General features: G+C 42.0%; 1 protein-coding gene across 2 annotated transcripts in view; it reads right to left on the bottom strand.

Moving 5' to 3' along the window:
• Positions 1 to 395: 395 nt before the first annotated feature.
• The window catches only part of LOC138826175 (phosphoinositide 3-kinase adapter protein 1), a 116,527-nt gene continuing 100,519 nt past the window's right edge, over positions 396 to 16,403 (bottom strand). For both annotated transcript variants that reach the window (XM_070021323.1, XM_070021324.1), the window contains 4 exons: positions 11,995 to 12,150; positions 9,387 to 9,457; positions 8,152 to 8,270; positions 396 to 2,378 (listed from right to left, as the gene is read on the bottom strand). In XM_070021323.1, coding sequence (XP_069877424.1) covers positions 2,321 to 2,378; positions 8,152 to 8,270; positions 9,387 to 9,457; positions 11,995 to 12,150 — 404 coding nt within the window. In that variant the 3' untranslated portion in view covers positions 396 to 2,320. The remainder of the gene's footprint in view (positions 2,379 to 8,151; positions 8,271 to 9,386; positions 9,458 to 11,994; positions 12,151 to 16,403) is intronic.

Below are 16,403 nucleotides of genomic sequence, written 5' to 3' on the forward strand. Positions count from 1 at the left end.
TCTATGGTTTGTTATATGATTTATTCATAAAAATGTGTACTAATGTGTTGAATATATAGAAATTGAATAAATATATGTTATAGTGGGTGTTCTCTTTCTATGGAACAAAGTGGAAATTCTCTGATAGCACTGGAAAAAATGATTCATTCACATTCCTTCTATTTCTTTTTTTATTCATAACCTGCCAATGTGGATGTTCAATGAGCACATAAGAGGACATAAGACTTGCTACCTTTGACTTGGTACTCCTGATCAATTACATCCATGTCTCAAGCGGCACCCACACTGTCATAAGCACTTTCAATTTTATTTTTCCACTTATTATAAGAATAAATGCAATAAAATATTCAAATATTGCATAGTGATGTGCATACAAAGTTACTAACACCATTGGCTAGTATTGGTCTTACCATGTTTATTGATCATGTACAAAAACATCAATTTGGCATCCAAAGAAGGGTTTAGAGGTACTGAATAGAAAAAGTACCTTTTTTAATAAAAACTAAATATTCTTAAGATGGAGACAATCTATAAATAAAAATATCTACACCAATTTCATATTCTTATTTTATCTCACATTCTTCCATTTCTTCCAGATAAGTGACAAAGATAGTAAAGGAACTATTGAATGCACACTTAAAGAACAACTATCACATGACTGGCCTTGAATGAGATAATTTGTGACAACATTCTAATATGATAGATATGGCCAACAGACTAATTTGCATTAAACAACAACCCAAGACTCCTTTAGGAGAAGATCACTTTAGCAATAATCCTTGCTGAACTGAAAATTGAGATAAAAGTACTTTAATTATTAGAACCCAATGAAATTAAACTTAAATGTATCATGTATAACATGGTTTTTGTATACTTGTTTGAGGTCAGAGGATAATTTCATGGGGGACAACTATATTTCTAATATTTTTTAAAAGACATTGTATGCTACTAATTTTATGTTTAAGTATCATTAGGGATCTGTAGTTTGAAGGCAAACTGATGTAATTGGAACTCAAAATTCATGATATTAAGATTCTACATTCTCTGCACAGATTTACCAAATCTGTTGGTAATAAAACTCTAAGAAAACAGATACTAATATCTATTTTAGGTTCTTTATTCCTCTGAAGACCTTTCAGCAAAGGAAAAGCCAAGGATCCTCCTCTCTCTTATCTAAGATCTAAAGGCAACAGAGAACAAGATATAGGTCCCTAGCACCCCAAGCATCTGGTTCTAACCACGTTCAGCATTTCTCTGGCAACATTACTCATATGAAAGCAGACTGGAATATAAATGTCCAAACTGAAAATAAATAGTTGATACCTAATGCCTCAGAGATGTAGATGAAGGTAGGTTCTAGAAGCCCAATAGCCAGCTACTAATAAATTTTAACACTGGGACATTTCTTGAGAGAAAGAAATATTGGTTCTTAGATAAGGAAAGTGTGATGACAGTAGGCTCAGATTCTAGACCCACCTCTTCTTCCTCTAACCAAGTACTCTTGGTTCTAAACATCTACAGGATCCTAGATTTACCTTCCATATAAGAGGAATTAAGTCGGGACTGGGAAGGTGACTCAGTGGCAGAGTGCTTGTCTTGCATGCATGAGGCCATGAGGCCCTGGGTTTGATTCCTCAGCACCACATAAGCAGAAAAAACCAGAAGTGGCGCTGTGGCTCAAGTGGCAGAGCACTAGCCTTGAGCTGAAGAGCTGCGGCACAGCGCCCAGGCCCAGAGTCCAGGCCCTACTACCAGAAAAAAAAAAAAAAAAAAAAGTAAGTCTAAGTCCTTTTCAGTTTGTGGTTTGTAACCAGAAATAATTCACAAAATAATTCTACAAAACTAAAATAATTCTACAAAAATGTAAAATTATTTTAAAATTAGGTCACTTGTAGTCCAGTACTTTAGTTTTATAGTCACTTTTAGGAATTAGGATGGATTATCAAATACAGAACGGTGAATGTAAGTATACTGCAGTATAATCACTTGTAAAGTACATTTCTAATTAATCTTGTTAGGCTTCTATTAAGAGAAATTAGAGGTACGTATCCTGATCAAGTCTCCATCCTTTTGGTAATGAACATGTGATGTGGACCAATATACTTGGCAGTGGTGAACATGGTCCTTAGTTTTTTACTTCCTGCCTTAATAATGTCTTCTTCGAGAAATCACCCAAATCAGCAGGGCTGCAATAATATTAGCAATGAGAGTAGATCTCCAAGTCAACGTTCATGCAGAAAATTCAACATGAAGACAACATTAACAGTCTGAGAACTGCCAGTCTTAAAGTTCTGAAGTTGGATGAGTCTAGGAAGCGAACTCAGCGACCTCTGGGTGGAACAGGTGGAGGAGGATGGAAGGTCTCCCTGGCTGGAGGCCTACAATGAAAAGATAAAGCAACTTTATTAAATAGTTCTTGTAAAGGACATTCCTCAGCTCATGAAACAGAATGCACTATGACTGTGAGTGACATACATGCTAGCTGTGCCTCAGAAACCTGGCTGCATATTACAATCACCAAAGCAGTTTTTAAAAATTCCAATTCCCATCATAGATATGTTCCATCTTAATACTAGAGGATACAGCTCAATAGTCAAAACTTTCTAAGCAGGGCACTGGTATCTCATGCCTATAATCCCAGTATTCAGGAGAATGAGATCTGAGCATCATGGTTTGAAGCCAGCTCGAGCAAGCAATAGTCTTATCTAATTTTATGGTATGTTTAAGTATCATTATCTGTTTGTGTGGAGGATGTAGAATCTTAAAGATATCATGAATTTTGAGTTCCCTTACATCAGTTTGCCTTCAAACTGCAATACTCTGATCTCCAATTAGCCAGTAAAAAGCTGGAATTGGTGATGTGCTCAAGTAGTGAGCATATCAGCCTTGAGCAAAAAAGCTAAGGGACAGAGCCTAGGGCTGAGTACAAGCACTAGCACTAGCACATAAATAAACTACCTTTGAATAATGTATTAATCATTCCTTTTATTTTCTGATGCCTAGGCCTTGCCCCTCCTAGGGTTAGCTAATGACCCAACTACTTTTGGGGGTCTAAAGTGAGGTACCAGCCAGAGACAGGGACAGCCCCATTGCCCCAGAGCTCACCCAAATTATTCAAGATAGCCAATCCTAATCTTTTTGTCCTGCCTCATTCACCCCATACACACCCACAGAAAACACAATAAAAGCTCTAGCCCATATTTTCCTTTGCTCCCTCTGCCTCCTTGCGCTTCCTAGTATGAACCCCCATAGGGCAGCATGCTTCTGTGTTAGGTACCATGAATGTAACAAATTATCTCTTGATCATGAATAAATGATTATGAATAATAAACATGATAAAACCTAGATGTTAAAACACCAGCGATTCTAATAGGCAGCCAGGGAGGAGACCCACTGTGGTAGGGAGAGATGTTGGAAGGGGAATTGAGAATTTCCAAAACCTTCTTCTTATGGGATCACTATGTGCTATTCCAACTCTATGTTTGCTTTCTTTTTTTAAAATTTTATATTTTTTATTGTCAAGGTGATGTACAGAGGGGTTGCAGTTACATAAGCAAGTTAGTAAGTACATTTTTTTGGCTTTTTTATTGTGAAAATACTGTACAGAGGGGTTACAATTACATGGGCAAGATAATGAGTACATTTCTTATCAAGCATTGTAGCCTCCTCCTTTGTTTCCCCTTCCCATCCCTTCCCAGCCTCCTACCGCCCCCCCCACCAAATCCTCCCCCCCATGTTTGCTTTCTTAGAAGCCCCTCACCATGTTTCTTCAAAGCCCTAAATGACACTCCTAGAATGGGCGAGTCTAATTACCAATAGGTTCAATGGTTACAGATGGCATTGCCACATGTGTGCTGTAAAGCTAATATTTAATTCTTTTAGAAGCAAGTCAGTAAGTCCAGGAAGAAAGCTTTGTCAGGTGTTGTAATTGATCTTTGCAGTCCTGAAGTTGTATAATGGAGGATTGAATAAATCAGTAAGTAAATATTTACTAAATGTCTCTTGAATACTAGCTTTGCATAGGTCAAGGAACTGATGGCAGAGCTGGGAAAAGAGGGGGCATCTCAGAACAAGAGACAAAGGCAGAAGTAACAAAGGGCCACCTACATCTTCAGGAGGTCCTACTCTGTCCCAAAGAGTAGACCATTTTGTGTATTTGTCACTGAGCAACTAAGATTTATTCATTGAAAACAAAAAGATTTTTTTCCATCTCCTCTCAGCCTTCCTGTGGGGTTATAGGAGAAAGCTACAGGACAATTGGGTGATACTACTCATCATTGCCTGATGGAGTTTAGCAACATGTTCTTCATCTTACACAGTTGTTTACTATTAATCTATTCCTGCAGTGGATATAACAGCAAGTTCACAGACATTAATCTGGCCTCAAAATGCTGTAAATATGTGCATAAGACAAAAGGCCCAAACCAGGAAACCGTCCTAAATGTTTTGATAAAAAAAACTCTGGGTATACCTAGCAGAGATTTCTTCCCCCTAGTATTGGGATTGAACCATCTTGCTTGCTAGGCAAGAGCTCTACTCTCAGATCTACAAGAGCTGAGCTACAACCCCAGCCTTTTTGCTTTTATTTTGTTTTCTGAGATAAAATCTCAGTAACTTTGTCTGGACAAAGCCTTGAACTCTCTTCTTCTTCTTCTTCTTCTTTTTTTTTTTTGCCAGTCATGGGGCCTGAGCTCTGGGCCTGAGTGCTGCCCCTCAGCTCTTCAGCTCAAGGCTAGCGCTCTACCACTTGAGCCACAGCTCCATTTCTGGCTTTTTCTGCTTATGTGGTACTGAGGAATTGAACCCAGGGCCTCATTCATGCAAGGCAAGCACTCTACCATTGAACCACCTTCCCAGCCCCAATTCCAACTTCTCTAAAACTATTTTCTCATGTCAGATAGATGTGAGTGGGAAGTAGATAGCATAGTTTCTGGCTTAGAGTAAAGCCAATAATCCCATTATGAGGATTCCTGAACCTTACAGTTTATCTCCTCCTCTAGGACAGTGGTGATTCTGTCCCATCCCCCCCCCCACACCCCCCATCCTGCTTTTACATTCTGATGTTGGGATACTCCTTTAAGAATGCTAATTCTATTTTATTCTCAGGAGCAGCTGTAGCAAGCAAGGGCTAGAAGCCCCATCTCAGGGAAATGGGTATATGATTATAGATTTATCAGAACAAGAGAGGTAAAAAGGCACTAAATCGGAACTGAGGGATAAACTGGGGAGAGCTAAATCCGAAAACAATTATATAGACACCTAGGCCCTGGATGCTTTCTCTCCCTGTTCAGGATGAAGTCTCATATGGTGAGTGTGGTTCAAGAATCCAGCAATCTTGTTGGTTAACACTCCTTTTGAAGTGGGACTTTAGCTGGCATGCCTTTGTGTGGGCATACACATTGCTTACCCTAGTTTAAATTTCCGTGTTTGTTAATCAATAGCTCTGTCTCAAGTCCACTCGCTCCTTGAGCACTCCAGCTGTTCCTAGGAACTCCACAGACCTTTCTAAGTCAGGAACTGAAGAACTATCTCTGGGTACTGCAAGAGGCCTCCGAAAGCAAGCATGGTTTCCTATTGAGCATCCTTGCTTGGCACAGGAGTCCTCAAATTGTTAGCTATGATCAGTCACAAGGAAATGAAAAATAAGTTCAAAACAAAGAGGCAATGGCTCTGTAAACACTTGGCTTTTTCCTCTTAGCTGTGATAGAACATTACCTACACAGAGCTGTCTGCCTATAGAACATTACCTATACAGAGCTGTCTGCCCTAAAGAGTAAGAGAACTATCATGCAAAGCTCCTGCACATCTGTCCTATTCTCATCTTCCCTTTGCTTTGTTTCTTCTGCTCAGTACATTACAAACTCACAGCAGGTGGGAGTGTGAAGTCTCACTATTTATAAGCCAGCTATGGGATGTGACCTGATAGCAAGTTGTTAAGAACTTAGAAAGTCCAACCTAAGCAGTACCAATCCATTCTTCATCTATCCATTTACGTGACAAATACTTATTACATCCCTAATATGTACCAGTTCCTGTGTTAGGCACTGGGAAAGGAGAAAAAAAATTAAAAGTAATTTCTATTCTCATGAGATTCAGTATCCAGTTGAGGAGATAGATATGTAAGTAAGGTTTGCAAAATGGAATGTATTAGAATAGGGATACTTGGGGGAACAAAAGTAGAGAAGATATACTCTGTATAGAAAATCAGGGAAGGGGGCTGGGAAGGTGGCTCAGTGGTAGAGCGCTTGCCTTGCAATGCATGAGGCCCTGGGTTCGATTCCCCAGCACCATATAAGCAAAAAGAAAAAAGCTGGAAGTGGCGCTGTGGCTCAAGTGGTAGAGTGCTAGCCTTGAGCTGAAGAGCTGAGGGACAGCGCCCAGGCCCAGAGTTCAGGCCCCACAACCGGACCCAAAAAAAAAAAAAAAAAAAAAAAAAGAAAATCAGGGAAGGCCCCACAAAGGAAATGGTGCTGGGACTGAGACCTAAAGGATGTATAAAATATCTACAAATAGGCTAAGAATAGAAAGACAGCATTCCAAACAAAAGGAACAGATAGGAGAAAGAAATGGTACACGTAATACAGTTCATCTATGGGGTGGAGCATAGATGAACATAGGACTTGACTCTGGGCAGAGCCAGAGCATGCTAGAATGCACAGAATTAAAACTGACGGTTCTATGTAGGGAAATAACATCAGCAGTGCACTCTGGTGCACGTGGAAGAGGGACTGCTGGAAGCAGGGAATCAAGTGTGGGACTCCAAAGAACTGAGGTACTGGCAGATGGGATGGAGGAGGTAGATCTGAGAGCTGAAAGGGTAGCAGAAAGGACAGAGCCTGGAGATGTACTGGAGATGCGAGGGAGGTGGGAGACGAGTAGACTCCTGGCCTTGGAAAGTGGGCTGAAAACTCATGAGAAGGAGGTGGTTTATGGAAGTGAATAGTGGTAGGCCAGTGAGCTCAGTCTTGTAAAAGCTGTGTCCCAGTGGGACATCTGGATGACAATCGCCAGTCAACAGCAGGAAATGGAAGGCAGAGGTGAATATAGGCACCTATCTGCTGGTGGCGATTTTGGCTCTGAGGATAGCATATAGAGTGAAGCGAGGAATGGATCAGACCAGAGACAGTGTGATGAGTATGACCAAGGCTGCACTCTATAGTGCTGCTAAACAGAGGAGAGAGTATTTGAGACGCCATGGTCAGCTTCCTCCTGTTTGTCAGCAGGTCAACTACTCATGCTATTCAAGAGAAGGTCTCACTTCATTCCCAGTTCAAAGATTACATATACAGGAATATACATAGATAGATAGATAGATAGATAGATAGATAGATAGATAGATAGATAGATAGATAGATAGATAGATAGATACACGCACACATCACAGTGATATGCTTGTAAATCTTTTATGGCACTAAAAGATGCATGCAGACCTCAAGTTCTGTCAATTATAGCCTCCTCTGCAAGCATTGCTTCTAGAACAAAATGTATTTTATTTCTTTTCTCTCCTCATCTTTATCACAACATGCTTCCAGACACCCCAAATACTTCATCTGCCCTCTCTTCTAACACACTTTAATGTATTCCAGTTTCTGTCCTTTAATTTTGCAACCCATTTTTCTGAGCTTTCTCTTTCTCTTCCATTAACAAAATCCTACAGAATTTTTGTGACTATAGCTTCAAACATGACAACTCTTATCTTTGGAGACGAGACTTGCAGAATTTTCTGCCCAGGCTGGCTGGGAAGAATTACAATCCTCTAGGTCTTGGCTTTCCGAAAGCTAGGACTACAGCATGAATTATCAGTGCCCAACTTTTCAATTCCTTCTTATCTCTTGTTCTTAAAAAGTCTTGTCCCTATAATACAGCCCAAAGAATTCAGTATTAGGGAGCTGATCCTAGCCACACTTATAAAAATTACTTATAAGTTGATATTATTCATGTATTTCATGTACGAAACAAATGGATTTGCCATTTAAAAGATTTACAACTGAATAACACATCACTGAAGTTAATGAAGAGCCCAGATTGAAAATATGTCAAATGCAAGCATTGTCATTAGCTCTGTCCTCATTTTTCCTGAGATGTCTCTGAATCCTGCTCCACCCTGGAATTCAGAGAGTGATGAAAATTTCACATCAGCTTCAATGCTACCTCTGTGAGGCGGCTCGAGGAGGCACTCTGGGGGGTCTCTCCAGGGGCACAGTGTGGGGCCCATCCACTTGTAAGGGGCCTGGACTCCGACTTCTGGTGACTTCTGGGACTTCATTATCCTACAGAAAACAGGATGAGAAAGAAAGGGGAAAATTACAGTGAACCAGCACAAAGGGACACTCACATCCCCGGACCTCTCCCTACTCTGAAGGCTTTAGTTGCAGGGTGTGTTCGTAAACTGGCCACCAGCCTAGAGCCTAGAACCACTTACCCCCTGGGCTCACTGAGAAAGACAAGTTGGTGCAAATAATCATAAATTGCCTGAACTCTCAATCCTTGCTGTTCCAAGTGTGTGGTCTCTGGTCTTTCAATACTCTATCCCCTGTGAGCTTGTTACAAATGCTCTCCCTAAGGCCTTTGCTCAGTAGTCATTGGGGTTTAAAGGAAGCCTTTCCTGCTCATGCCAGCCACTAGTCACCAGATTGAGGTAGATGCTGACCCAAACTGGGCCAACTTGGAGTAAGTCCCATCCCAAAATAACAACCTCCTCTCTACTCAGTGGCCTCGTGGCTCTCTGGAGACAGTATCACTAGCCATGTGGAGAAGCAGAATAGCCCAGAGTACAGGGGGTGAGGAATGAAAAAACAAATGTGCACTAAGAGGCAGAGACAAAGGAGCACTTCACCTTGGCTTTTAAGGAACAATGACCTCGACTCCTTCTGGCATGTGATACAGCTCTATTGTAGATGCCAGCATGGTCCCACAATCCAGCCCCAAGCTCCCTGGGACTCACAGCTCCTTCCCCCAGAAAGGTTTTTTTGGCTTAAGTAATATGAATGAATCCCTCCCTCCCTCCTTTCCTTCTTTCCCTCCTCCTTCCTCCTCTCTTGCTCCTCCATCCTCCTTCCTTTCCTCTCCTTTCTTCTCCTCTCCTCTCTATCATTCTCTTTTTGTTCTTTCTTTCATATTGAGCAAATTCGCATTCCATAAAATCAACCATTCCAAAGTGAACTCAGGACCAATTCTGTGACATTGAGTGCTCAACCTTGTGCCACAATCGCCTCTATCTGTTCTCAAAACATTTTCATCACCCAAGCCTCATCAAGTAACCACCCAACTGCATTGTGTCTCTCTGGATTTGTCTATTCTAGTTATTCCATCTAAATGGCCTTCTTTCCCCTGGATTCCTAGCTCTCACAAGGAAATGACCCTGGGACAGAAGGGGTGACTCTCACCTCATTGTCACCCTCCATCCCACTGCTCACGCTGAGGAGGCTCCGTGTGCTTGATCGGTTACTTGTGCTGCCTGAAGGGTAAAAATAATATCAGATGGACTGTAGATTCTCTCAGGAGAAAGTGAATTGCAGAATTCTAGCTCAAGCAAATTTTTACCGATTAAACAGTATATAAACCGTGAATACAAGATGTTTTTAAGGTGGCCATCTTAAGCCATTTTATTAGAGTTCTGTTTTTCTTTCCAGTATTACATGAAATGCTTCATTTTGTGATAATCACTATGGCTTAATAGCTATCATTTACCGAGGGCTTACCATGTGTTAAGTGCTTCAAAAATAGGACTGCCATTTAATCCTTTTGAAAATCCTACTTGATACTAGTGCTTCGATTTGACAGAGGTGTTTGGAGTCTCAGTTGTGCAGTAGTATCTCTGGAATCTACAGGCTAATTTTGTTGCCACAATCTTTTGTTTATTTAGGGAAAACAGGAAATATGCATTCATCCCACATTCAGACACTCTCCCTCCCTCTCACATCCTTTAAGACACAGCATCATGGTATGTTGCGTAGGCTGGCATGGCAGTAGATATCCTTTACCTCAGTATTCTGAGTGCTGGATTACAGGTCTGCACCACCATATTGGACTTAGATACACCACATAAAGAAAGGGTGAGACAATGATATAAGACAAAATGCAGGGCTGTGGGCAGACCTAACCCAGTGGTAGAGCATTTGCCTGGAACATGCAAGACTCTGGGTACTGCATAAACAAAATGCAAAGCACAAATTCAAAAGGACATACTGGGCCAGGCACCAGTGGATCATGTCTGTAAGCCTACTACTCAGGAAGCTGAGATTTGAGGATTGTACTTCAAAGATACCCCAAGCAGCAAAGTCCCTGAGACTCTTATCTCTAGTTAATCACCAAAAAGCCACAAAAAAAAAACCCATAGCTCAACGCAATCCAGAGAGAGAGAGACAGAGAACTGAGTTATTCTTCCACCTTTGCCAATGTCTGTGTGACCTCTAGTAAAATTAATTCCCTTTTGGGGTTACAAATAATCCATTTGTAGTACAAGGAAAAAATAGTTTGACATTTTTTTTTTTTTTTGGGTCCGGTCGTGGGGCCTGAACTCTGGGCCTGGGCGCTGTCCCTCAGCTCTTCAGCTCAAGGCTAGCATTCTACCACTTGAGCTACAGCGCCACTTCCCGGCTTTTTTTTCTTTTTGCTTATGTGGTGCTGAGGAATCGAACCCAGGGCCTCATGCATGCAAGGCAAGCGCTCTACCACTGAGCCACCTTCCCAGCCCTAGTTTGACATTCTTGTCCAAGAATGGTCCAAATTGTGTGTGTGTATGTCTATGTATATATGTGCACATGCATGCTCATGAACAAGCACATGAATGCACAAGCACATGAATGCACAGATATGTACTTTTCCGGGAAACAGATGCAAACATTTATCATTTATTGCATTCTTGAGGAAGTTGTGTTGTAGAAAAGATTAAGAAGCAGGGTTGGATAAATGACCTTCCTGCTTCAACATTCACTGGGGTATTCTCTGACTGATTTTTAAGAAGACATGAGTCCCAAACTTCAGCATTTCTCTGTCTCTTTCACATTATTTTTCCAGCTGTCTGGGTAACACTGAACTGTCTGAAAGAAGAGAAACTCAATCTGCTGGACTTAGGAAGCCAGTGTATCTGGAGTCAGCTAACACAGCCCTGGATATGGAAACAAAGCCGCCCGCAGCAGCCTGCACATCAGTGGCATTATCCGCCGCAATCAGACTCCTATTCAAGATTTCAAGTAGAAAGGAAGACATTTCCTAATTAGATCCTGAACTGCCTGCGAAGTTGCAATGCTCAAATTTGAATCCACTGTTGTCTAGAGCTTCTGACTTTGTGCCCTTGCCTTCTCCTTAGCACAGCTGAAGTAACAGCAAGAACAGGGGTAACTAGTCCTGGTTCTGGATCCAGACTGAGTTTGCATCCCCACTCAACTGCATCAGCTAAGCCTCCAAGCTTTCTCCTCAGCAAACAGAAATCAAAGAATCCACCTTGTAGAGGTTTTGTGGGAATTAGGTAATCTATGAAGTCGCATTACAGCTAGTAAATAGATTAATTATTATTATTTGAGTTTGCTATGTATAAAAAGGATGTAGTAGTAAATAGTCTGCAACCAGGTTTCCAGGAATAAAAACAACCCTCACAGGCTAACTATTCTCCCCTATCTTATACCTCTTAAAACCAAATCACTAGCCAGGTGCTGGTGGCTCACACCTGTAATCCTAGCTACTCAGGAAGCTGAGATTTGAGGATCCAGGTTCAAAACCAGCCTGGGCAGGGAAGTCTGTGAGACTTTAGCTCCAATTAACCACCAGAAAACCAGAAGAAGCAAAGTGGCTCAAAGTGGTAGAGTGCAAGCCTTGAGCAAAAAGAGCTCAGGGACAGCACCCTGAGTTCACACCCCAAGATTGGTACAAAATAAAAAAAATAAAAAAAAAAAAAGCAAAACCAATCAACCAAACAGAAAGTCACGACTCAGTTGAGATCTTTTGGCTCATAACACAACGTTTCTCACGGTGAGCCTCTGGCCTGCTGCTTACTGGCTGTACTGGAGGTGCTGTCTGTTTTCCAGTCACCGCGTCTCAGCTCCGTCATTGCGGGGAAGACGCTTTTCCTGGGGCCGCTCTCATAGACACCAAACTCCACTTTCCCAGGCAGGTGTTGGGAATGCCGGATCGGGACTGTAATCTCCAAGTCTGGAATCGAAGGAAAGAGGGATAAGCTCCCAGAGAGTGGACTATTCATCTGTCACATTGCTCAGGTGTTCCATCTCACCTGCCTCCCCACACCTGAGCCTGGAAGGCACCTGAAAGACAGGGAAGACCCTGAGTCGTTCTCCTACTGGAGCACTAAAAAGACCCAAATCAGGTATGGCCATACTGGAAGACAGAGGGGAAAAATGGCAAAGGGAAGACAAGGGAAGAGCTGGGCACTGGTAGCTCACACCTATAATCTTACCTATTCAGGAGGCTAAGATCTGAGGATCACAGTTTGAAGCCAACCTGGCCAAAGAAGTCCATGATATTCTTTTTTTTTGGGAGGGGGGGGTCCAGTCGTGGGGCCTGAACTCTGGGCCTGGGTGCTGTCCCTCAGCTCTTCAGCTCAAGGCTAGCGCCCTACCACTTGAGCCACAGCGCCACTTCCGGCTTTTTTCTTTTTGTTTATGTGGTGCTGAGGAATCGAACCCAGGGCCTCAGGCATACAAGGCAAGTACTCTACCACTGAGCCACCTTCCCAGCGCTCCATGATATTCTTATCTCCAATTAACCACCAAAACCCCAGAAATGGAGCTGTGGCTCAAGTGATAGAGCACAAGCCTTGAGTAGAAGAAAGGCTTAAGCAAGATCATGAATCGTAGAGTTCAAACCACGCTACCAGTACACTTTTTTTTTGTGGCGTGAACCACCAGCGCCCAGCCACTTTTTTTTTTTTTTTTAAAGACAGAGATATCCACTTGTGCATCAAAACATGCCATCAGAGTTTTGGGCTTTCCCAGCCCTGCCACTTAATAGGTATTTAGTTGTAGTCAACTTCTCTAAAGTAGTTCTTATTTTTCTTTTTTCTTGGTCATGGGACTTGAACTCTGGGTCTGGGTGCTGTCCCTCAGCTCTTCAGCTCAAGGCAAGCACTCTACCACTTGAGCCACAGCCCCACTTTCGATTTCCTGGTGATTTATTGGAGATAAGAGTCTCACAGACTTTCCTGCCCAGGCTGGCTTTGAACCGTGATCCTCAGATCTCAGCCTCCTTGGTAGCTAGGACTATAGGTGTGAGCCACCAGTGCCCAGCTTTCTGAAGTAGTTCTATCTAAGGAGGGGGTTATTTGTATTCTTAGTAGCAGGTAATAGCAAGCCATCCTGTGCACCAGGCTCATCCTAAGACCTTTCATATTTTCAGCTCATTGGATCTCTGTAACACCCAAGAAATGGATGCTATTATCATCATTTCTATAGAGAATAAGACTTAGAGAAGCCAAGTCACATCCCTATCATACAGCTGGACATGACAGAACTGGGATCTGAACCCTGGCTTAAGAATCTAAGCTTTCCCCTCCTCAGCTTCCCACTACCTTTAATCCATGGCAGAGGATGTCTGGAATAGCGTGGGGTGAGCAGCCCACATTGACGACAGTAACAAGAAGTTCATGAAGGAGGCCCTTCAAGCCTGGGAAAGATGTAGTGACTTCTGAGGCTGATTAGTAGTGAAGACAGGCTACTACTCTGTCCAGAAAAGTACTGGCTTGACCTCTTCATGGGCTAAGCCCTGCCAGTGGTTTGTATTTGATTCTCAAAACAGAAACAATGGGCTTCTGGACAGTGTGAAATGCCTGGTGCATCACCAAACTGCCTCATACCTCACTGGAAGGCAGGTGATCTGCCCTGACCCATAGCAGGGTCTCTGGGAGCTATGAAAGCAAGAGTAGAAGAGGAGAAAGCATTGGGACTGTGAGTTTATCTTCCCAGTACTATTCCTCCTCAGTACCACTTCCTTCTCCGCCTATATTCATCCAGGGGACTGTGACTTGTATGTGTATATGTGGCAGGAAGTTCAGAAGGCCCATGGTGGAGGTGGCTCTGATTGCCAAAGCCAGAGGTCTGCCAAGAATGAGTAAGAACAATAGAAAGCAGGATTGGGAAGATTGAGCCACTTAAGAACTACTGTACGTAGAACACTGAAAGGGTGGGTCATATTTGTTAGTCCCAAGTCTTCCACATTCTAGAGACTGGCATTGGAGCATGCCCTTTTTATACACTGTGGAGTCTTTTGCATATACCCACTCCCTAGATTACATGGTACAATGGATGCATCTCCCAAGTACTGAGGCTCCTAGGCATAGACCACTGGGCCAAGCCCTAGGATCTCAGAGGCCACTATTTCATTCTTTCTTTTCTGCTTCTCAGCTTTGACCTACCTTTAAAAAACTTTTTATTATCTTTAAGTAGTTGTACAAAGAAGTGTCTGACAACATTGTTACCCATTGCTCCTAACCCATCCCTTCTCTCACTTTTCTTTTCTTTTTTTTTAAAAAATTGAGATTAGGTGATTACATAACTTTCATATATTTCACAGCACTGTGGGATAGTGATACTTAGTTAAAGTCACAAATACATTTTAACCTTTACAAGGCAAATTGTCGTTATCATGGTCTATAAAGTTTGTGAATTCTATAAGCTTTGACAATACAATTAATTCTTCCACATCAGGTGATGATTACATTTCTTTCCTTTTGCTTAGTGTAGGCTATTCCCTCTTTCCCTCTCATTCCTCCCTTCCCATCACTGTCTTTGGGTTGCTTAGCTCATTTTCATCTATGTCCAGTGCAGCTGATGGGCTCCTTTGTTGTGTGTTTTCCGTTTCTCACTGATTCTGTGTCCTCTAAGCTTCCTTCCATTGTACACACAGTTATATACCATATATGTGGTTTAACCTACCTTTTTAAAAATTTATCTTTTATTGGAAGGCTGTGGTGGCCCATGCCTGTAATCTTAGCATTTGGGAAGTTAAGACAGGAGAATAGCAAGTAAGTTCATAGCCAACTTGAGCTACATAGTAAGACACAGTCTCAAAAAACAAATCTGGGCTCCAGTGGCTCATGCCTGTCATCCTAGCTACACAGCAGGCTGAGCTCTGAGAATCTTCCTTCAAAGCCAACATAGGCAAGAAAGTCTCTCCAATTAACCACCAAAAAGTAGAAAATAGTGCTGAAGCTTAAGTGGTAAAGTGCCAGCTTTGAGCAAAAAAGCTAAAGGATAGTGCCCACACCCTGAGTTCAAGCCCCAATATTGGCCAAAAAAAAAAAAAGAAAAAAGAAAAAGAAAGAAAGAAAAAAAGAAAAATCACCTTTGTGTAAGGGACATTCCTGTTTGACTAACTTCAAAGTGGGATTGCCCATCCTCATCCAGTTCTCTAGTTTTCTTGTAGAACACAAATGAAAAAGTAAGGGTGGGAAGAGTTTTTTAAAAATCCAGTAGAGCCAGTCTAATTTTTTTTAAAACAAAGCCTCAACTGGAGGAATGATTTCCAGGATCATACTGATCAGTACTTTCCTAAGGTACGTTTATTTGCATGATTTTTCCCCTTTGAAGCTTCACAACATTTTTTCCAGTCAATTGGTAAGTCAGGTATCATCCAGTGAGGAAACTGAAGCACACAGGGATTAAAGGAATGGCCCCAGCTCCATACACAGGACACACCCAGAACATAAATATTGATTGTCTTTTCTATGGGGCCCTGGTGTCCCACCAGCCACAGGTGCCCTGGCCCTTTGCTCATTTCTTGTACCATTTCTGCCCCGCACCAGCCTATTGAGAGCCAAGCCCTCTCTGGGTTTGCTAAAGACAATCTGGCAAGTTATGAGCAGAGGTTCAGTGTTCACTCCTTGGTGTTCTAACCTATCTTTAAAGATCCCCACATTCAGACTCAGCCCCTGTGTTTACAGTGGACTACATTCTTAGAAAAGTCTTTCAGGCAGAAATGCCAATCATCAACCTTAATGTTCCTCTAGATCAATATGACATTTGTTATTGGTTTTTCTAACACTTTTTGGGTCTGGTGGAGCAGAATTCCTTCCTCTAGTAACCACAGAAGCTCAACATAGAAAACACATTTGTTTTAAAAGAAGCTGCAGTGGCCCTCACCCTGTGACTTCTTTTTAAAATTTTTATTGTTATTATAAAGGTGATATACAGAGGGGTTGCAATTACATAAGTCAAGTAAAGAATACATTTCTTTTTGGATAATGTAACCCCTTCTCTTGCTCTCTCTTAGTTTTTTCCTCCCACCTGGTGACATCTAATTCATTCACTGAACCCCACCCCAGTTCCTACTCCTGCCCCATAAGCATATATGCAGCATCTCTGAGACCCTTTAAGATGTTTGTGTAAAAAAACAACAGAGCAGGTCATTACAAGCTTCTGGGTAAATACATAATCAAGGCTTACAGAGTTACT

The sequence above is a fragment of the Dipodomys merriami genome, unplaced genomic scaffold (genome assembly GCF_024711535.1).
Source record: "Dipodomys merriami isolate MVZ:Mamm:240054 unplaced genomic scaffold, mDipMer1.0.p SCAF_14, whole genome shotgun sequence".
NCBI classification, from domain to species: Eukaryota; Metazoa; Chordata; class Mammalia; order Rodentia; family Heteromyidae; genus Dipodomys; species Dipodomys merriami.